Source organism: Octopus bimaculoides, chromosome 21, assembly GCF_001194135.2.
Source record: "Octopus bimaculoides isolate UCB-OBI-ISO-001 chromosome 21, ASM119413v2, whole genome shotgun sequence".
NCBI classification, from domain to species: Eukaryota; Metazoa; Mollusca; class Cephalopoda; order Octopoda; family Octopodidae; genus Octopus; species Octopus bimaculoides.
The window spans coordinates 569,341-593,089 of NC_069001.1; the positions used below are offsets into that span (position 1 = coordinate 569,341).

Genomic DNA, 23,749 nt, shown 5'->3' on the forward strand with positions numbered 1-23,749 from the left:
ATATATATATATATATATATATATATATATACATATATATATATATACACACACACACATAGATAGATAGATACATACATACATACATACATAAACAGACAGACAGATAGATAGAATGATATAAATATATAAATACACACACACACACACACACACACAAGGTGGCTAAATGAAATACATCTTTCTTCTCCTTTTATTCATATCAGGCATTTGCTGGTGAACAAGCATGTTATCAGTCTGTGGTCAGCCATGGTGGTCAGCTGTTTCTCCTAGGAACTGAATCTGTTACAGTCTTTTCTGTGAGGTCATGGATGGAGGTACGTATTCTTCTATCTCTGTATGACCCTCTCTTGTGTTCCTATTTTTCAGAAAATTATTTCGAAATGTATGCCTCTTCTAACCACTGTATAAACATGATCCCTGTAAACCGTTATATACATACATATATAAGCCTATATATATATATATATAAAGGAAAGAAATAAGATGTAAAAACACAGAAGATTTGTTTTACAAGACTCAAGAATACATCAGAATCCTAATAGCAAAAGTATTGTACAATATTATACAAAATAAGGTTTTTTCCTTCCAACATGATAACCGGTTTTGCTATCACTTTTCAAATTTTGAATTTTGGATGAACTCATCCAAAGCTGAAAACTTGAAAACTGATAGCAATCCACACACTGCTTCCATTGGTGTTGCAATGCTTGGATCCCATTTCTGAAGAAGCTTTCATCTTGTTGGTCACAAAATGTCATTAACAGCAGATTTGATCTCATCATCACTGCAATACAGAGTCCAGTCTTGCATAAAACCCTCACATAAGGCTTACGTTTGAGAACATCATTTGAAAATAGTCAGTGTTTTTTGTTGTTTTCTTCTTGCAGAGAATTGAGGTCCTTGTGAAACAGAACAAATACAGGAGTGCCCTTGCCTTGGCTCTGTCCTTCTATGAAGGAAAGGCTAAAGCTGTTGTTGGACTGGTCGGTTCTTCTAGAAAACGAAAAGGCATTGTGAAAGATTTAGTACGTGATTTTTTCATTATTATTTTTACCCCTTTTTTTTTATATTGTCAACGTGCTGTTGTTGTATGACCCTAGGTCAGCAGATATGTGTGTGACTGTAATGACTCCCTGGGTGCGTGTGTGTGTATGTGTGTGTGTGTCTCTCTCTCTCTCTCTCTTTAGTCCCCACCTCCTCTAAAGTAAAATAACTTAAATATGTGCGAGTTATTTCCCCCTGATAATTTTTTCACTCAATCTCCGTAAAACGTGATTTCAGAATTTTAAAGGGACGTAATTCTCAAGCCAACCAAAGCCTTGTGAGTGAATTTGGTAGACGAAAACTGAAAGAAGCCCATTGTGTATGTGTTTGTGTGTCCCACCCCTGCTTGACAACTGGTGTTGGAGAATTTACATCACCATAACTTAGCAGTTCAACAAAAGAGACTGATAGAATTATTACCATGCTTAAAAACAAAATACGTGTCCTGGTATCAATTCATTCAACTAAAATCCTTCAAGGTGGTGCTGTAACATGGCCACAGTCTAATGACTGAAACAAGACATTTATTTCTAATCCTTTATACTTCAAAGGGAAACAAGTGACAAGTTTTCTTTCTTCTTTTCTATTTAATTTCTTTTCTTTCTTCTTCTTCTTCTTCAGATGTTGAATCTGTTGTTTGAATTTGTGGATTTATCAATGACTCAGTTTTGTCCTGAAAAGGGGAAAATTGAAACTTTGGAAGACTATTACCAGGTAAACCACTTTCAATTTAATCCATATTCCTTTTAAATCCCCTCCAGGGGCATTTTTTCTATTCCTCTCTTTGCATTTTGAAATTCTTTTTCAGACTTGTTTCTTTTACTCTTCATGTGCATATTTAATGGGGTTATATCTTTGCTTTTCATCCCTCCAGGGGTCGATAAGATGAAAAAGTGTCAGTCAAGTACTGAGACTGATGGAACCAACGAAACCCCTCCCCTCAAAATTTCAGGCCTTCGTACCTGCATTAAAAATTTTATCATTATCATTAATAAAAGACATGTAATGAAATACTAACCATGTGTGTGGATAGAACGGTTAGTAAAATATATTAAAATACTAACCAATGTTTGGAGATATAATAGTAGTACAAAGTATATCAAAATACTGACCAGACATGTAGATATAATAGTGAGGAAAATGTATTGGAATATGGGCCACACATGTAGATGTAATGGTTAGTAAAATATATTGACATACTAACCACATTTGTAGAAATAATAGTTACTAGTACAAAATACATTCAAATACTGACCACATTTGTTTACCTTTTCTGTTAATGACAGGTTAAATCTTTCTGCTAATTATTTACTTAATTGACCATCTCCTCTACATGCTTCTTTATACATATTTTTTTTACTTGTTCTAAACTTTATAACAATTGCATGGACCCCCTCCACTAATACCTGGCATCTCCCTCTTCTCTTTCCCAGGGTATCGTTCCTGTGTGTGTAGACTATTGCCTATGCTTGGAATGTGTGTAAGTAAAATTCTTCTCCTGTAATTAAAAATTAATTAACTACCTCATTAGACAATAGACTTCTATACATTCTCTCAACCATCTAGAAATAACCACTAAGTCTCCTTCAAATCCCAACCTACTTTGTTAAGAAAAAAATAGTACATATTAGTGTAGTCCTAGGTAGACTGTGACAGTATCTAGATATGCTGATGCTGTTTACTGCAACAACCCATAAATTATGGTTTCTTTTACCTTTTCTTGACCATCTTCATGGACTTTTCTCCCATTTTCAATGAGTTATAAAACAATTTCTATTATTAGGTGCTGGTATGGTTGTGTGGTCAAGAAGTTTGCTTCAGAACTGCATGGTTAGGAGTTCAATCCCAGGATGGATGCTGTCTGTCAGTTTCCCGTACTCTGTGTGTGTGTATTCATGTGTGTGTTTGTGTGAGTTTGTATTTCTCTTTGTCTTCATGTGTTTTTGCCAACTGTAAACAACAGGCTCATTCAAACGGTGTCGTCTATTCCCAGTTTCCCACATAAAACACCTCTGGGTCATCTGTTGTTCAATGGACTGGGATATTGTTAGCTCTCTGGGAAACAAGTGCAGGTTTGACCACAGGGTGGGTATCCATTTGTAGTAGAAACTCTACCTCATTCTACTCTTGCAGGGTACATAGACATTTAAACAATGATAACAGTTGATTTCCTTTAATTACAGAAAAGAAAGAAAATGAAACCAATTTATTTTTGTTTTATTAAAAATTTTTTAAAAATTTTAAATAATTGTTTTACTTTCAGTGATATTTTATTTGGTCGAATTTACGATCGTTTCGGAATGGATGTAATTGCAAAAGACACGTTCTTAGAGTGCCTGGAACCATACATTCTTGATGACAAACTAAGTTCCATCCCACCGACCGTTATGAAGGATTTCGTTGAACATTATGAAGGCAAAGGAATGCTGGAGAGTGTGGAAGCGTGCATCGTCCACCTTGAAGTGACCACGTTGGATATACACCACGTAAGTAATTTCAAGGGAGAGCATGGCCAGATTGTTGATGTTATTGTTATATGCTGCTATACAATCTGTCTGTATTATTCTTCCTCTTCCAGTTTGTGTATGTCTGTTGGAATCATGGTAAAAAAGGATTTATATAATACCGTTTATCTTTGCTTGGAACCAAGCTAAATGTTGCTACAATTTGTTTGTAAGCTTCCTCATCTTCCAAGGTGCAGGTGTGGGTGTGTTGTTAAGTTTTCTTACTGACCACATGGTTCCAGGTTCAGTCCCATTGCATGGCACCTTGGACAAGTCCATGTGGGTGAATTTGGTAGATGGAAACTAAACATGTTTGATCTCTCTTTGGTCTAACATTGTGTTGATAGTCGTAAAAGAGCATACCTGTCATGCAAGCAGTGTCCTTCATTTATGACATTTCCATGTAAAAATGCCTGGCCGCTGGGAAATATAACTTTGCTTGGAAACAGATGAGGGTTGGGGACTGGAAGGGCATCCAGTAGTGGAAACTCTGCCTCGGTAAATTCTGTCCCCCGCCACATGCAAGCCTCAAGAAGTGGACATTAAAATGGTGATGATGATGATGATTCCAGACTGACCATGATTTGTATAATGCCAGAATCTATGTTTTGGAACCATATGAAATGGCTGTAACAACATATATTTGTAATATTCTTCTTCTTCCTCTTCTAGATTGTCCATCTCTGTTGGAACCATGGTTTATACGATGCCATAATTTATGTCTACAACAAGGGAATGAATGATTATACAACCCCACTTGAAGAATTATTGATTTTACTGGAAGCAGCCATTAACACTGGTAAACAACTTACTGGTGAGTGAGTTAATGTAACTTTTCCCTGAAAAAAAAACAGCCTCACTCACAACTGAGGCTGTGTCTTTTGCTTGTCAACTGCAGCAAGCAGTTCTTGGCTTTTGCTGAGTGAGTTAATGCAACTTTCGAGTGTTGGGCCTCACGGAGGCAATGACAAATGACTGAGACCTTAGCATTATGTCGGACTTGAGAAGAAGACCCATCGAGCCAAGTAAAATCAGTCATGGCAGATGCTGGTGTCACACAAATGGCACCTGTGCCAGTGGAACGTCAGAGCACCCATTACGCTCTTGGAGTGGTTAGCCTTAGGAAGGGCATCCAGCCATTCATGCCATGCCAAATCAGACTGGAGTCTGGTGCAGGCAGCCTTCCAGCTTGCTAGTCCTGGTCGAACCATCCAGTCCATGCCAGCATGGACAAAGGATATTAAATGATTATTACTATTATTATTATTATTATTATTATATTATACACAATGTTTATCTTTGTATAAACATGGTTTATATAAATATCCACACTCTCTGTTTCAATATTCCTATAACCATTATAGAGATATTTATCTCCAACTATAAATGAAGGTTGCATGAGAACATGGAATTCTGTGTTATGTACCATGTGAGGTTCTCTTGTATGGGACTGTGGTGTCTATAAACACTCATGCTTATACTGCTGACAGACAATAATCGTCCATCCCACTTTTACTGGGAGATAAATTTTACCATTTTGGTATTCATACTGTTTTTGTCAGTGTTAATTTTTATAGAGATATATTTCTTATCCTCTGTCATCTTCTATTTACAGATGATCAAATCAGACTTGGAAATAAACTTCTTGTCTATATCAGGTAAGTAATAGTTTTATAATCCTCATCATTGGAAGGACCAAAAATAGATTAGAGACATTTGCAGTGTGGTTGTAGGAAGAGAGGACTGTGTATTTAAAGTGTTTGCTAAGCAATTTCATGGTTCCATGATTACAAATCATGTAAAAATGTCTCATTAATATCTCTGATATTTGAAAATATAATAAAAATAGAAAATATTTTTTTACCCACTTTTTACCATATTTTTTTCTTCTTTGAAATACTCTGTTTTATTTTAATTCATTAAAAAGATGACAAAGAATTTTGAAAAATTTCTTTGTCATCCTTCAGCTTATATTTGAAAGTTCAAAGAACAAGAAATTTTCATGGAAAGTTATAATTTAGATCTCTTTACCATCCTTCATCTCAAGTCTCCTTAAATTACTAACCCAAGCTTACACAACAGTAACAATCAAAATTCTCTCAAAAAATGCCTCAAAAGTGCCTTTGGTCTTTGTAGATACATTAAAAAAGTAACCAAAATATATTTCATTTTATTTAGATACCTTTTTCATATTTTTCCTCTTTTTCGCAAATTCCTTTAGCTATTGTTTAGCTGGTCGCGGTTATCCACTTGGAGATATTCCAGAAGAATTTATCCCAGAAGTCAAAGAACAGGTAAAGACATCTTATTTAACACACACACACACACACACACCTTTGTTGATATGCTGTGCTTGAGAAGACTAGTGAAGCCAAGGTGGCCGTTGCCAGTATCCTATAAATGGCACCCATGAAGTCATAACCGTGGCCGTTGCTCTTCGAACGTCAGGCCTCACAGAGGCAATGACAAGTGACTGAGACCTTTGGCAATATGCTGTGCTAGGGAAGACCCCTCAAGCCAAGTGGAACTGTAGTTGTGACCGTTGCCAGTGTCACGCAAATGGCACCCATGCTGGTGGCATGTAAAAAGCATCTATTACACTCTCGGAGTGGTTGGCATTAGGAAGGGCATCCAGCCATAGAAACCGTGCCAAAACAGACTGGAACCTGGTGCAGCACTCCGACTTAGCAGTCCCAGTCAAACCGTCCAGCCCAAGCCAGCATGGAAAGCGGACATTAAATGATGATGATGACAATAGTGATACACACACACACACACACACACACACACACACATCCTCATCATTTAATGTCCATTCTCTGTGCTTTCACACATTTATAAATATTAAATTGAATAAGAAAAACATGAAGATGACTTTCACAATTGTCTTCCTTTTTTAATTTACTTTTTTAGGTCTTCAAATGTGTCAGCTGTTTGCACCGGACCAAGTCTAAAGAAAGTAGGTTTTGTTTCACTTTCTATGTTACTTGTATATATCTGTTTCTCTCTCTCTCTCTCTCTCTATATATATATATATATATATATATATATATATAATATATGTTTATAGATAGATAGATAGATATTAATCATGTTATGTATCGTGTGTCATCCTCATTATTGTTAAAGGGGTCACAAATGGAAGAACACAAGATATCTTCATAGCTCAAGGCAAAGGTCATGAAAAAATTGTTTGATTGAGAGGGGTCATTAATGTAATACTAAATGTCTTTACTGCATGTGGAAAAAATGGTGAAGGAATTTCTTTGATCCAAAGGGGCTTTCTAATGGAAAAAATGTCAGAAGCTCTGATTGATAAACAACTTGATTTGCTGTTGTAGGGTCACTTGTTTTGTTGTTGTTGTTGTTGCTATTTCTGTCTAACTCTGTTACTACATCAAGGAGTGGTCAAACTTCAAGAGCAGGAAGCCAACAAAAATAATTGCATGGGAACTCGGAAATTCTTTAATTAAGAGGTGTATGCAGTGATTGCCGAGGTTGGAGAGAGTAAAAGACAATAAGTGGCCAGGGTGATGTTGCGTGCAGCAGCTCCTTTTCAATGACTTGCACTAAATAAACAAGCAAAAACTTCCTCTCCAACCACTTGAGGACATCCTGAATCTTGCTGACACAATAAAAGCCCAACCAGATCTAACCCAATGTCTTTTTGTGTTGCCAGAGTTTTGTGGGAGGGAACGGGGTTGCAAGGATAAGTTTGTAAATAGCTATGTGAATGTAATAATAATAATAATAATAATAATAATAATGGTTTCACATTTTAGCAGAAGGCTTGCAATTACAGGGGTGGAGGGTAGGTCAATTACATCTACCACGGTGCTCAACTGGGATTTATTTTATCAATCCCCAAAGTCAACCTCAACAGAATTTGAACTCAGAATGTGAAGACAATTGATATGCCCCTCAGCATTTTGTCTGACATTCTAACAGTTCTACCAGCTCACCACATTATGAATTATTATTATTAGTTTCCAATTTAGGAACAAGGCCAGTATTTTGATGAGGAAGGGTTTAGTCCAGGCCATCAAGCCCATTACTTGACCAGGGTAAATTAGATTTATCAACCTCAAAAAGATGTAAGGCATAGTTGGCCTTCATCCGTATGTGTGTTTATATATGTGTATGTGTGTGTATATTTATTCAGATGATGTAAATGTTTTATGTAAACTTGTGTGTATATCTCAGAGAGCATTGCCACTAGAATAAGGATAGCCTGGACAAATTACTGGCTTGCCAGTCCTCAGTCAAACTGTCCAACCCATGCCAGCATGGAAAACAGACGTTAAACGATGATGATATATATATAGTGTAAATGTGCACACACACACACACACACATGTATATAAAGTTGGTTATTCAGATGTGAATGAATTGCTTCTCTTTCCAGATGAACCAGCTTATCCTCACCTGAGAACTCTTCTTCAGTTTGATACAATAGAATTCCTCAATGTCTTGGCATTGGTAAGTCTGTTGATGAGTAACCAGCTTCTCTTTGAATGTGTTTTGTGTTGTTGGTGTTTGCATTTCTAAATGACAGACAGCCATGAGTTGTTGTTTTTGCTTTGGTCAAGCAGGTCTATGATCAAGGGCATCACAGCCATGACCATCTCTTTGTATGTAAGACAATCCAGGACTGTGTTATCCAATATGTGCTTTTCATAAATTGGTAGTGTGTGAGTTGTGGGTGGTTTTGGCTGCTGTTTCAACAAGTAGGGCAACCACATAGTGACTTTCTTTTGTAGCAGGTGACACAAACAACTCATACTGAATGGCATCAGCCTTTGCCAGATTTGTCTTGGATAGTATTACAGCCCCAGACTTTCTCCCTAGTGAAAGCAATGTATTGGACCCCAGCATATATATAGATTGGGCTTTCTAGATTTGTGGGGCTTCAGGGCAACTACCCAACATACCCATATCTGAAGACAGCATTGGTTGTGTATAGCAACTTTGTGATGGTCAAATGTGACAAATGGCATTGGGTGGTATCAACCGTAACAGTTGACATTGACCGATGACAGTGATACGTCTATTAAACATCACAACGGGTGGAGTTAATGGACATGCATGACATTAATCTTGTATTTTTGCTCTGTGAGAATAAGATACTTGACATTCTTGTATTTCTGCTTTATAAAATTCCTTATAAGATTTATCCTATTCTGTTTCTCTAACTCAGGCTTTCGAAGAACCAGAATTCAATACAGATGAAGGGTAAGAACCATTTACAATTAAATCATCTGGATCATTCTATTTTTCATTTTGTCTTCACAAAATTCTTGGTGGGAAGAGGGAGGCCCTGCGATAGAATTGGTAACCAGTTGGAAGGGTGTCATCTTTTATGAGCTTCTTCCCACAAACAGGGCCATCAATTCTGATGTGTACTGTGACCAGTTGATCCACCAGAAGTATCCAGCACTTGCTAATCATAAGTTGTCTTTCATGACAATGCTAGACTGCACACTTCTTTACAGACATGGCAGATGATGCTGGGAAATTTTGCCATACTCTCCATATTTAGCCAACCTTGTGCCTTCAGATTTCCACCTGGACAGACCTTCAACTCTGAAAAGGATGTACAAAATTCATCTGAAACAGTTTTTTATTAGTAAAAACAGAAACTTTTTTGAGCAGGGAATAATGGATCTGCTTATGAGTTGGCAGAAGATACTGAAACTGAACAGTAATTGTACCATTAATTGAATAAATCACTTGTCTTATTTTCCCTTCAAAAGGCAAACAAACTTTATAGCCAACCCAATACACACACATACACACAGTGTAGTAATGAAATTTAAAGGAAAGTTTTGACTGCTATTTCAAGCAAGTCAAGTAACATTTACACCAGTGAGGAATCTCTCATTCATTGTGTCAATGTTATTGTCTGATAGAGACTCTGGAATATTTTGTTGCAGGATCCAGAAACGCCAGAGAGTGATTGACATCCTATTACAGGTGATGGTTGAAAGTGTTGGATTCAATGTGAGTAACATAATAACCTTCATTGTCATTCTTTATTATTGTTAGTAATTTAGTTTCTACATCTGTTTACCTATATACCCCCTCTCTCTCTCTTGATATGTGTATGTGTACATATATACATACATACACACACACACACACACACACACATATATATATTGATTTCTTGTTTTCTTTACAAGACTTTTCTGTGAATTCCTTGAGATCTTTTCTGTTTTCAACCAAAATGGAGATGAACACCATCCTTTCCCATATATATATATATATATATATATATATATATATATATATATATATATATATATATATAAGTAATAATAACTTCATATTCAGGTAGACACCTTGTTGTATGTTGTTTAAAGCCCATTCACAGTATTTGGCTAATGTAATGTCATCAACAAATGGCAAATAAAAACAAGGTACTTTTAGAAAAGTTTACTGGAGGAGACACCTCTGCACCTATGGTGCATCATCACAGGTGTTTGTTCATCATCTCACCTGCAAAGCACTGGTGCATGATGGGTCAAAGTGAATGATCTAAATTAAAACCTCCCATTAAAATCCTTATATTAATTAATGTTCCAAACTTCAGATTGATAACAACAAAGTTATTTTGTTAAATTCTTTGTTACTTTCGAAATTAATTGAAACAAAGGCAGTGTATGCCAGAAATAGGGTAACAAAGGGGTTAAAGTGATCTAAATATGGTAATAAAAGAGTTAATTGATTTCGTATTTTTTCATTCATTATCTGTCTCCCCCCCCCTCCACCACCACCCCATTCGTTCAAGCTTTCATTCATCCTTTTGTTCTTTCTTTCATTCGTTGCAGCCCAGTCAAATTGGAACGCTGTTCACATTCCTCGCACGACAAATGGCAAGACATGAAAACACCATCTTAGTGAACCGTGTCCTCTTTGAGCAAGTACTTGAGTTCCTGTCAAACCCAGACGAGGCGACACGTCATGAAGAGAGACAACAAGCCATGATGGAGTTATTAATGGTTGGCGGCTTGAACATATTCAGTGACCAACGTCTTTTACAACTTGCTGAAAATGCCAAATTGTAAGTTGTTTGCTCGACAAAAAACAAAACGAAAAAGAATTTCCTTCAATTTCAGAGTTGTTGTTGTTTTTGTTGTTGTTGGCGGCGGTGGTGGTGGCGGTGGCCAGAAATTTTGGTGGGAGGAGGCTAGTCAATAGTGGCCCGTATAAAGCAGTATCCAAAAGTGATCAACGCCAAGGTCGCCTGACTGACTCCTGTGCCGGTGACGCATAAAAAGCACCCATTACACTCTCGGAGTGGTTGGCATTAGGAAGGGCATCCAGCTGTAGAAACCTTGCCTGATTAGATTGGAGCCTGGTCCAGCCGCTGGCTTTCCAGACTTCAGTCAAGCCATCCAACCCATGCCAGCATGGAAAACGGATGTTAAACAATGATGATGGTGATGATGATGATGTATATATGTATATATATATGTGTGTGTATGTACATATTTATATACATGTATACATTAGAATGTACTTATATATATTTCTATGGCTGTATCTTTATATTCACATATGTATGTATATGTGTCTATAAACACACACCCATTAAGGATTCGAGAGAAGAGAGTTGTTGCCATATTATGTTTGCATTAATTTCTCTTCCCTTCCTCCTTCACTGCATTAACACATAAATGAACCATTATTTGTAGCTTTTACTTATCAAGCATCTGCAAATATTGCATTTCATGTCTATTTACTAAACATGTGCCTACTCTAGTTTTTATTTTATATTTTATTTTTTCGTGCTTAATGAAGATCTTACCATTACCGATTTTTTTAAATTTTCTTTTTCTTTTCAATTCCAGTTACCGAGTCTGTGAGTTTGTCTATGAGAAGAACCACCATTATGACAAAATTCTTGTTTGTCACTTAAAAGACTACACCAGACGGGTAAGGGATGAAACCTGGATTGCTGCTAAAAATATCTGGCATTTTTTAGCTGTAAATGATTGCTTTATTTTAGGGCAACAATAGGACTTTCTCTGAAATTTCCTGTTGAATACAGGAACTTGTAGTCTCTTAGGTTATCTTTCCAACTTCATTTTCCTTTTTGTTTTGAAACCTTAATAATACTTAATCAAAAGAAGGAGAGTATCAGTGATTCCCTACAACACCACTGACACTGTGTAATAGTGCAAGGGATGTGAAGAGGAATCCCCAACACAGCAGTTCCTGCAATGGGACATAGCATAGGTTTTTCATCAAAATATATCAACAATATATTAGAATCAGTTGTATTAATTTTATCATTTTCCCTTTAAAGTTACCAATATTAAGGAGCTGATTGTATACAGTGTACTACAACTGTTCAGAAAAAGGTAAAAAAGGGGACAGACGGTAGCAATTAGTCAAAGAAAGACAGCAATGGATGATTGAAGTGCATGCATGATATACAAAATAAACCAGAAAAAGACAGAAAAGGGAACTGGAGAAGAGTCATAAGAAGAAAAGGATTCATAGATATTTCAGGAATCATTTTAGAAAGCATGGAATTGTTGAAGGATGCAGTGTACTGACAGCTAACAACTGTGATGTGTAGTTTATTCCATTCTTCAATAATTCTGAACTTCAAAACTATTCCTGAAAATCATGGGTGTTGCACTGTTTTTTGGATTTTATAAAAGACTTTCTGCCAAATTCTTACATTTGTGTTTCAGTAATTTAACTTCTTTTTTTTTTCACTTCACTTTGTTTATTTTCATCATTTTCTCTTCCTCAGCATATGGTATTTCCTTATATTAACCGCATCCTTCATGGAGATGGCTATAGTGCTGCTGAGAAAGAGTCTGTTAAAGTTGCTGCTCTTGAAAACTTAATTGTAAGCTTGTTTATTTTCTTTTTTTCTTCTTTCATATTTTTTTTAATCCAGTTCTTCTAAATTATTAATTGCATTTCTTAATATTTTTTAGAGAGAATTTGTTTTTTAATCTTTAGAAAAAATTGTGAGTTAAATTTGGTGAATAAAAACTGTGCTGAGGTCAACTGAGTATAAATATTATATATACATAAGAGAAAACGAGAGACCACAGGCTTTGTTTGACAGGATCCTCCAAGTAGGCAGTTGATATGATTTCAAAAGTTACAGGTTGGATGTTGGTTGGAGACTGTGTATGTGTGTATTTGTGCTTGTTGTAGTATGTGATGTTAAGTGGTGTTGTCTAAACAGGAGTAACTGACCGTGTCATTGTGGGGATTGAAGAGTTTATAGCTGTGAATTCTAGATAAATACTTTTTAATTAGTTTCAGGAAGCTTCTAGGTATGTTAGTGGAAACTTTTAAGATGTATGGAGGATTGAACCAGATTATTTTTCTCCCTCTGACTCTCTTTGGTCTCAGGAGTGAAAGTAGAGGGGGTCCTGTATATAAAAGTGATGATGATGATGATGATGCTTTCTTTTCCAGGATTTAGTGAACATCGACTGTAAGAAAGCAGCCAAAGTAGTCATCTTCAGTTTGTCTTGTAATCTCAGTGATGTGGTGGAACAACTGAGGAACAAACCAAGAATACTCTATGATTTTTTACAAGGAGTACTTTCATACAAGTGAGTATTGTCTTCAGCTGCTTCAGATACCAAGATATCAAAAATTGTCAAAGTGTAGTACAATGGTTTAGCATTTTTCAAAAGTGTAGTAAGTCCCACATACGACAGTTTTGCAAAAATATTTCCGACTGAAAATATCCTACATGCATGGAGTTATGGTTTTATGCATCCAACAAAGTATTATTGTTAAGCTGAAACTGTTGCTAATGTAAAAAGAAATGGAATGGCAAAACTATTTCTTCGTTTTCTGAAAAAGCAACATTTTGGACTTACGACACTTTTACTTAATAGCAACAACTTAACGATTTCTCTCTTGTCTGACTGTTCCAGGGAATCGGTTGGTAACCATGTCAACCCAGACAAGCAAGTCACCATAGAACCAATCATCTATGAACTCTACATCGACCTCCAGTGCCAGTTTCACACCAGTAATGTGTACAACTTCATCAAGAATGTCGATGGATACCGGCTGGAGGAAACTCTCAAGGTTGGTCACTTCAAATTTTTCTAAATCTGCTTTGATCTTCTCTTTTTTTTCTTTTTGCATTTTAACAAGCTCCATTGTCAATCATTGGCTGTATCTCAGCCATAATTATCATCATTATCGTTGTCATAAACTTCAGTATCATCACCAATTCAGCCCATTATCATCATCACTGCCATAAATTTCATCATCATCATAATTATCATTGTCACTATCAGCTTCATCATCATCATCATCCCCACCACTACTGCACTCATCATCATCATCATCATTGGCTTGCCCCCTAGTAGAATGGTCAGTGTCTTAGACCAAATGCCCTCCAGTACATATTCTGACTCTTCATGTTCTGTGTTCAAATCACACTAACATCAGCTTGGCCCTCAATTTTGTCTTTTACCCCTTCTAGGAGTTTCATAAAATAATGTACTTGTGTGTGGTTTCGATCTGTTACTCCCACCTTAATAAAAAACGCCAAACTCTAGTGCCTGGGATGCCAGAAATCCTTGTTATTGCTGGTCCAGCATCCTTTGTCCACCTGTTATAATTCCATTTCATATCTTGGATGCATTACAAGAATCAGACCAAGAACTGAATGGTACTTTGTTCTAACCAGCACCCCATCCAAAAAGATGAAAGGTAAAGTTGACCTGTGGAGGAATTGAACCCAGAACATAAAGACTCAAGACTACACGTTGCATTTTGTGTAAAACTCTTACAATTCTGCACTCCATCATATACTGTTGTTGTTTCTGTTGTTATTGTTGCTGTTATCTCTTCACCAGATCGTAAACAAATATGACATACCTTGTGCTTCTGCCCACATCTTGGAGAAAATGGGAGACATCCTTGGAGCATTCAACATAATGTTAGCAGTAAGTATTGGCAATTTTTTAAGGGAAGAATTTTTCTTCTTCGTTCTTGCAGTAACCCTTTTGATACCAACCCACTCAAGACTTCTTCATTCTATTATACAAAATCTTAATTTTAAAGTGAAAAAACTTTCCATCAAAATTCCAATTTCGTTTATGCTGCAAACACCATCTTAATAATGACACACACACACACACACACACGTTTCCCATTGCAATTAAAACCACTCTCTTCTTGTTTGGTGTGGATGATTTCAGAACATGACCAAAGTGAGGTTATCACCATACTCCTGAACAAATGAATCCCTATGCTTTGCAGTGTCATCCCTAATTCTTTTCCCTCTTTCTTTATAAACAGACTTTGAATAAAAAGGTCCACACATTTACGGATGCAATTCTTTCAAAGAAACTAACCAAAGCAGGTTTGTTTAAAAACTCTTTTATAATAAATCAATGCCAAATATACAGAGTGTGTATGTTATATAGACAAGCATCATCATTGTTTAAGATGGGTGAAAAGCCAGGGGACTCCATCAGATCACAACTATGTAGGACGTACCCCTTTGAGAATACCATATGCACCAATGATAACTGCATGGTATGTAGGATTAACTGTAGAATTAGAAATGTAGTTTACAGCATAAGATGCATGGAAGGTGCTTGTAAAGACATGAACATGACATACATAGGGGAGACATCTAGGAGCATTGCGGAACGACCAAATGCAAGAAAATATACTTGTCCTTTAATATTTAATATTTAATATTTCATTTATTCAATAAGACAATCAGTACTTCATTTCATTTTACTATATATTCTATATATTCCATATTCTATATCCTATTATAAGAATATAAATAAAACATAAGAAACAAGCAGTTGGAATTTTTTTGAATAATATATATATGTGTATATATACATTTTGTGTGATTATGTTCTTTTGCCCTTCCTCTCTTTCTCTCTCCTATTTCTCACTCTTCTCTCTCCTCTCACTTTCTCTTACACTCTCACTTTGTCTCCTCCCATCATTCACCCCTCTCCTCTCTCTCTCTGTTCCCTCTCTCTCTCTGTTCCCCCTCTCCTTCGCTCCTTAAGTTTGGCTGCTGTGACTGAACCAGCCTGTTTCACAAATACTTACATGCACACACTCACACCTTTAGTTAGTGTGTGTGTTTGTGTGTGTCATGCACACACACACACATGTGGATACATGTTGACTCTCAGTTCTTCATTCAGACGGAAATGATGATGATGATGCTGATGACTACAGCAACAATATATTTGTAACTGAAATTTCTTCGAAGAGGGACATCATTATCATCACAATCATCAACATCATCATCACTCCCCACCATCGTCATCACCACCACCACCACCGCCACCATCGTCTCCAAGTCAACATATCTCTTGTCATTAAAATTCTTTCATATCAAGAAATGACATCGTATTTCCTTTCAACCCTTCAAATATTTGTTTCTCTTTCCACAAGTTTATCACTGATTTACTCACAATTATATACATAACTCTGTGTGTGTGTGTGTGTGTGTGATTATACTCTTTTATTTATATACTTTATTCGTATATATAATTATATTCCTATATTTGTGGGTTTCATTTTCAAGCATATCACCATCATCTTTGAATGTGTGTGTCACTGCATGCATGTGTGAATATGTGTGCAAACTGCTTCATATATATGTGTGTGTGTATGTGTTTGTTTTTTTTCCTCTGTTTTGCAAGTTACTTGGGAAACTCACTCGTGCCTGTAACACCAAAATAGTGCTCAGTACATTCTGTGTAATGGTTGGCATCAGGAAGAGCATCCAGCTGTGGAAACTATACAAAAGTTGACATTGGACCTCAGCAGCTCACCAAATCATGTCCAACCCATGCCAGCATGGAAAATGGATGTTGAATGATGATGATGATGATGCATGCATGTGTGTGTGCCTCCTTGCCTTGAGATTGCACGTGATTCTCAGTCATACAAGCAGTGTCGGTCATTTCCAGTCTTCCCCAAAAACATGTCTGGCCTGGGGTAAATATTACCTTACATGGAAACAGGTGAGGGTTGGCGACAGTAAAAACATCCAGCCATTGAAAATCAGCTTCTCTTAATTCTGGTTCATGCAAGCATGGAAATGTGGATGTCAAAACGGTGGTGGGAGGGGTTTTGATGATAATGACGATGCTGATGCGGTGGAGGAGGGTGATTGTGATCATAGTAAAGATGATGAGGATAATGAGAATGATGACAATGATTGTGACAATGCTGCTGCTGATGATGATGATTTGTATTCTCTGTTCCATCAATTCTAGAGGCAGTTATTCAGCTCCAAGAAGTTCAAGCCAGTCTGTTAGTGGTGATCCAACTTTGTCAAAGAAACTCTGGGAAAATGGATGAAGGGAGTCGAGAGGTGAGTCTGTCATTATTAAACGCAATTTCTTTTGTGTGTGTGTGTGCCAGTGTCTCAAAACAGGCATGTAAAAAGCACCCTTGGTGACCTTAGCATTCTGCCGTCTGGTGGTGGTCTACTCTTGGGTAGGCCTTGTGCATGAGAAACGTTTCCAGCTCTCTCTCTGTATGACCTGGGGTGGGGCCCTATATCCTCTCCTGTCACTGTTATTTAGTTTACTGAAACTTCAGCCATCCATCGCTAGACTTGGATTGAACACTGGAGGGGTTTCCCCTCGTTGCCTTCTCCTGGCAGGTGGGATTTGAACTCAGAATGTAAAGAGTCAGACATTCCGATGATTCTGTGACTCTCCCACCCATTAGAGCAATGGAAAATGAAGTGTTTTGCTTAAGAACACAACTCAGTGCCCAGTCCAGGAATTGAACCCATGATCTAGCAATTGTGAGTGCAACTCCCTAACCACTGGACCATACACCTTCACACACACAATCAGTGATTGGGAACCCATTTGCCTCGTTAGTGTATATTAATGATATCTAAATAGATTTCAGAAAGAAAACTTTGCTCTGTAATTTAAAGAATTCTTTAACATTTTTTGCTACCATTTTTCTGTTGAAACATTCAGCTTTTGTTCCAATTGATTGTGAATAAGGTATGCAGCAAATTAACTGTCGTTATTTAAGCTGATTTTTGGGAATGTTGATCAAAGGTTTTAATTTAGATCGCTTTAAGGAAGCTTCTATCATAGAAGGAAGCAGGGGTGGTCATGGGCAGGTTGGTGTCAAAAGGGTTAAACTTCTGGAAATATTGATAGAAAAAACATTTTGAATATTGTGTTGGCAACATTTTCTGAAATTCTGGTTTTTATTGAACTAGGCCATGTGGTTCCCATTGTTAGAATCTATGATGGCCCCTCAGAGAAAACTTAAAGACTTGGATGACCGAGAAATAATTACAGGTGAGTTGAATTGCTTAAATTCCTTGAAATTGTTAGCTGTGTGGACAAAAACAAAATGATCAGGTGGTGACATGGAGCAGTGGGAGGGGTCGTGGTCCTTCATCAAGAATAAGTCAGAGAAGAAATGTAGAAATACTGCATGAAAATGCAACATAACATTCCTTTCTTATATATTTGCGTAATTAGAAATTGGAATTTAAAATTTTATCTAAAGAAGAAATGGGGTCACCCATACCCTTAGCAGGCCTCACAGACTGAGCTGGTCAATCCAATAAATATCCCAAAATAATTGCTGCTGTTATGTTTCTTCTTTAACAGACATTCAGGAGTTGACTCACCATATTCTCAACAGTATGATGGGATACATAGCACTGCCTTCTATTTTACAGAAGATTATGCAGGTAAGTGAAGTTTCAGGCTAGTTTCCTTTTGATTTGATTTTCCCTTTGTGCTTGTATATTTGAATTTGTGTGTGTATACAATGGCTTTGAGGAAGCTATAGGATGTTGCTCAAATGCTGAGCTCTGAGTGCTCTGCTTCTTATAGCAGAAACAGCTGTCAGCTAATGGAGGCGATTATGTGACTCCTGTTCTTTTGTCTTTTATTAATTAATTAATATTACACCCTGTACTCTCCTGCTGTACGATAACTGAAACAAATTAAGAATTTTAGATATTAAAGATACAGATGTTATGTACAAGTTTACGAATCTATAAATAAATAACAACAGATGCAGAATGTGTCAGTTTATTTCAGCTGTTTCCAACGAATTTTTAATTCCAGCAGGTTAAGTGCCTAGTCAATGAAGACGTTTTTTGGTTTTGTTTCTTTCCTTCTTTTTTTTTTGTCCTTCTTAACTTGTGTAGTCTTTCTTATAAAAACGACTCAAAATGTTTGATGTTGTTTCTGATTCTTTAAGGACCCAGCATACAACACTGGCAAGTTTGGTGAAGTGAAAGAATTAATCCTGGGAATGTTAGAAACATACAACTATGAAGAGGTTAGTTCCATCGTTTTTTTCCTTCCTCCTCCACTTCTTTCTTTTTCCCCCTCTTCTTTTCTTTCTTCTTCCTCTTTTCTTTTTCCCCCCTTTTCTTGTTTCTTCTTCTTTCCTTCCTCTTCCTCCTTGATGAAGAGAGAGAGAGAGAGAGGACACATGCCAGTCTGAATGATCACCCTTCATGCGTCAGGTGATGTGTGTGTGTATTTCTAAGAAAAGGCAATGACTGCCCTAGATATGTATCTCTACATTGTGTCCTCTCCTTCCTTTCTGACAGACATTGATGAAAACCTGCAAGAACCTGTTGCATCATGATCTCCACCTGCACTTGAAGCGTCTGAGATCCGAGGCTGTGAAGGGTTTCATGCCCTGCACCGAGCACTGCAGCCTGTGCAACAAGACACTGTCTCATGCTGCCGATGCCGACCTCCTACTTATATTCAGGTGAGTCCCACAAATAGAAAGATGGGCCATGCATGTTGGCTGCTTGGTTGGAACATGGGTCCTCCTGTCTTTCAGTCTCAACTTTGGCTGTTTTGTATCAATCCTTCTGTTCATATTACATCATGTAGCGCTTGTAGATATATACGTCTCTCTCTCTCCCTCTCCGTATATGTATACATTTGTATGTATGCATATATATATATATATTTATACACCGGAATTAGCACATAAATGTGCAACAAGGTGGAGAAAAGAGTACTCAAATACCAGAGGTAGAGTAATATGCTTTATTTAAAAGTAGCAGAAATATAACAAAAACTGTATTCTGCAAGAATCCTAAGAAAGATTCTTGTGTCTTGAGGAAACTTGTTATCAACAAGCCTCAAGACAGTATCCTGTAACAGTTAAGATAATGATTTCAAATTCTGGCACAGAGCCAGCAATTTTAGGTGGGGGATGTAAGTCAAGGACATCAACCCCAGTATTTGACTGGTACTTAATTTTATTGACCCCCAAAAAGATAAAAGGCTAAGTTGATCTCAGCAGGATTTGAACTCAGAATGTAAAGAGCCAGAGGAAATGCTTCTAAGTATTTTGTCCGATATGCTAACAATTCTGCCAGCTTGCTCCTTTAATAATGAAAATGCAGAGGGCCTGAAATTTGGGGGGGTTGGAGGTTAGCCAATTATTTCAACCCCAGTGCTCAACTGGTTTCATCAACCCCAAAATGATGAGAGGCAAAGATGACCTTGCCAATATTTGAACTCAGAATGTAGAGAGAGATGAAATGCTGCTAACCATTTTGTCCAACATGGTAATGATTCCATCAGCTTGCCACCTTAATAATAATAATAATTGATAATAATAATTTTGAAAACTATTTTAAAAATATACTTTTCTGATATTTTGTTTCTATACTCTTTGTTATTACTTTGTGTAACCATGCTGGAGCACTTCCAGTCAAACAAAAGAACACTCACATGGCAGAGAATTGAACTGCCAACCCTGCTTTGCTGTCACACACATGTCATCTGATCATATAATGGCAGGAATGCAAATTCATAGATTTATTTCTTTATTTGCATTTTTTGTATTATTGTGTTCTGTTTTCTGTTGTTCAAGATGTGGCCATAGTTACCACACGAGCTGCCTGCGTGGAATCGGTTCGTTGCACGTAATTGATGGTGAAGATTTTTGGAGCTGTTATTTATGCAGCAACTCAAAGAAGAAAGGTCGTACTCAGAGTACACGTTTCCACAGAGCCTCCACCTTGAGCTCCGTTGTTGCTCAGTCTAGTCACAGTGGGGCTCTGGCAACACAGACCAAAGAGGCAAGTAGCAACCCTTTTAACATTTAACCGTTTTCCATTCTTTTAAATTTCCAGTTTTTAATTAAATATGATTTAATTTCTGGTGTATACAATTAAAACAGTATTATTTATATTCCTTACATTTGTCAACAAAAAATATATATGCATAATTTGTTTATATATGTATAAAATGTATTAAAATTTCTTTAGATTTAATAAAACTGAAAACAATTAGGACTGTTTGTAAGTTTTAGAAAAAATATATAAGGAATTGGTTAATTTAAATTATAATAGCCATCTGTGTATTATACGTAATGTATTCACACTTTTTTATAGGCCAAATTACTGAAGTATTTATCCTGAGATAACATGTCTCATTGAATTGCTTTGCTAAAACACAACAAATATCAGAGAGAGAGGAAAATTCATGGCTCCCTCACTGGCTGCTGCTGCTGCTGCTGGCAGAAATTTTCATCTCAGAACAAACTCTGTAGTAATTGGCCTATCAACTTCCAAGTGCACCAATCCACTCTCTTTGTTGCCCACAACAAGCATATTTCCCACTTTTTCTTCTTCTTCTTTCTCTTTGATCTTATTGTCTCCAAGACATGCTCTGGCGATTATCTGATGGTCACACTGAATCATTCCATTCCACAGGATTTAGCAATCGTCTTTCTCCTTTCCAGATTTGGTCATACCACATCTTTTTAATCTTTCCTGACCATAATTTCCACAGAGCTCCCAACGCATCAGTCTTGCTACACTCTCATGGCATCTTTTCTATTCACATTGTTATTATTATTATTGTTGTTGTTGTTCTTGTTATTGCTGCTATTTTTCTCCAGGAATACATCGACCCTCAGCATGCTGAAGCCTTTGAAAATTTACGGAAATCCATGAAAACCCCTTCAAGGGTAAGTCTCGTTCTGGCCTCTCATATTTCAGTCAACAATTACGGTGGTGGTGGTGGTGGGCAGGACAATGCAGATTGGAGCAGAGGGAGGTAGCGAGAGGGAGTGCAATGCTATAGAGTTAGCAGGGGGTAGGGGCTACTGGGGTGGGGGGTATAAAACCCCAGATAGCAAAGATTAAGTGCATTTGACACTCACTGCATGAACCCACAACGCTATGGACCAGGGAATTTTGTTTGAGAAGAAGAGTTACGTATCTTTTCTCTTTGCCTGGCACTGTGGCCAAGCTGGTGCACTGCTTTGTAGGGTCTAGTCAAATAAATAGACCCCTTTTAAGCTTGCTTTCCTTGTTTCAATACACTGTGTAATTATAGTGAAAAATATTGTGTGGTTAGACAATCCAAGGTCTATTTTATAGCATATTGACATAGAAATTATTTTTCTTTTGCCCTTATTTATGATTATATATATATAAAAATTAACAGAACAAAATAAAAAAATCCAAGGCTGTGAAAGATTTTAGAACATTTATAAAGAGAAGGTCTTACAGCTGTTTCCAGGATATTTAATATATCCCTTCATCAGAGACGGTCCGAGAAAATGGTTAAGCAATAGTTATTCTAGAGAAGATATGAAATAGCGAGTGAAGTGGAGGAATGAAAATAGACATGAGATATTCAGGGATATTGTATCTGCAGTTCCATTATTTAAGCAGAATGGTAGACATATAAGATTCCAGTACCTTGAACGTTCCAATAGCATTTAAAATTAGTCATTCTATTGGAACTTACTCACAAGGGATTGGAATCTTATACGTACACCATTCTGCCTGAATAATGGATCTATAAATGCAATATCCCTGCATTTGTGGGCCTTGAGCTAGTATTTAGCAGGGGGGGAGGGTTCAATCCCTTCTTGAAATTATGAAGCGTTATATATTTTATCTTTATCTGTCATCATTAGACTGTGGCCATGCTGGGGCAGCATTAATTTTCGTTAAATGAATTGATACCTGCTCTTCTCTTTTAAGCCTGGTTCTTATCCATCAGTCTCTTTTTCCAAACCACTTCATTATAAAGATGCAAACACACCAATGCCAGTTGACAAACAGTGGTTGGGACACAACACATGTATATATGTGTATATATATATACGTATATACATGTGTATATGGGTATATACATGTGTATACTTATGTATATACATATATATATATGTATATATAACTTTTTATAAGGAATATTCTAAAAGAATATGTAAGTGCTCTATTATTTTGAGCAAATAAATATATATATATATATGTGTGTGTATATTTTTATATTATTAATAAATTCATAAAATTATCAATAATCAATAATATAGCAGGAAATCAATATTTAAGATTAAAAATTTCGAAAGATATACATCCAATATGACATGGTAATATAATAAATTTAAAAATTTAAGATATACGAAATATAAGTATAAATATATATAAAAATATGAATGTAGATAAAGATACATGTGAATATAAATGCATATAAAAATTTATGCGTAATTGAGCATGAATATTATAAAGTCTAGAATCTAAAGAAAATTAAACGTTTGATGATCGTTTCGCGGATACTATTGTAATCAAAAGATCAGCATATTATCAATAATTCTGCTCTTCGGAGATGAATGGTATATGTAATAATAATCAAAATATTAAAAAATATTTAAAATATTAAAGTGTATACTGTCCTTTAAAGAAATTGTAAAATTAATCCTCCTATAATTTGGAAAGTTCATTTTTTTATCCTTTGTTGAAACATTAAGTGAAATATATAAATAAATAAATATATATATATAAATAAATAAATATATGCCAAAACATTTGAGAGACCTGCAAGACACGGATGTGGAGGTCTTCAAGACAAAACTCGACGCTTTCCTCTCCACGATACCAGACGAACCAATGGCTCGAAATGAGACACAGTTTAGGGCAGCGATGTCAAATTTTCTTATACACCAGATGTGCCATCAAAACTCCTGATTGGACCATGTCAGGTGGGGGAGAAAAGCCATGCAAGGAACGTGAAGAGAGCAAAGCATAAAGACAGAAAATCACGATGGTGCTCCAGCATGACCACACCCACTTGGCTGAAACCCATAAATAAATAAATAAATATATATAAATAAATATATATATAAATAAATAAATATATATAAATAAATAAATAAATATATATATATAA

General features: G+C 36.4%; 1 protein-coding gene across 3 annotated transcripts in view; it reads left to right on the forward strand.

The window, feature by feature from the left end:
* The window catches only part of LOC106867296 (vacuolar protein sorting-associated protein 8 homolog), a 47,870-nt gene that overhangs the window by 15,885 nt on the left and 8,236 nt on the right, over nt 1–23,749 (forward strand). For all 3 annotated transcript variants that reach the window (XM_014912135.2, XM_014912137.2, XM_014912136.2), the window contains exons 17-42: nt 207–317; nt 891–1,028; nt 1,669–1,761; nt 2,481–2,527; nt 3,311–3,533; nt 4,224–4,365; nt 5,167–5,209; nt 5,773–5,845; nt 6,465–6,510; nt 7,957–8,030; nt 8,749–8,783; nt 9,485–9,551; nt 10,382–10,614; nt 11,405–11,489; nt 12,319–12,417; nt 13,002–13,141; nt 13,472–13,628; nt 14,408–14,497; nt 14,853–14,916; nt 16,814–16,911; nt 17,788–17,869; nt 18,188–18,270; nt 18,789–18,869; nt 19,147–19,313; nt 20,436–20,643; nt 21,468–21,536. In XM_014912135.2, coding sequence (XP_014767621.1) covers nt 207–317; nt 891–1,028; nt 1,669–1,761; nt 2,481–2,527; nt 3,311–3,533; nt 4,224–4,365; nt 5,167–5,209; nt 5,773–5,845; nt 6,465–6,510; nt 7,957–8,030; nt 8,749–8,783; nt 9,485–9,551; nt 10,382–10,614; nt 11,405–11,489; nt 12,319–12,417; nt 13,002–13,141; nt 13,472–13,628; nt 14,408–14,497; nt 14,853–14,916; nt 16,814–16,911; nt 17,788–17,869; nt 18,188–18,270; nt 18,789–18,869; nt 19,147–19,313; nt 20,436–20,643; nt 21,468–21,536 — 2,748 coding nt within the window. The remainder of the gene's footprint in view (nt 1–206; nt 318–890; nt 1,029–1,668; nt 1,762–2,480; nt 2,528–3,310; nt 3,534–4,223; nt 4,366–5,166; nt 5,210–5,772; nt 5,846–6,464; nt 6,511–7,956; nt 8,031–8,748; nt 8,784–9,484; nt 9,552–10,381; nt 10,615–11,404; nt 11,490–12,318; nt 12,418–13,001; nt 13,142–13,471; nt 13,629–14,407; nt 14,498–14,852; nt 14,917–16,813; nt 16,912–17,787; nt 17,870–18,187; nt 18,271–18,788; nt 18,870–19,146; nt 19,314–20,435; nt 20,644–21,467; nt 21,537–23,749) is intronic.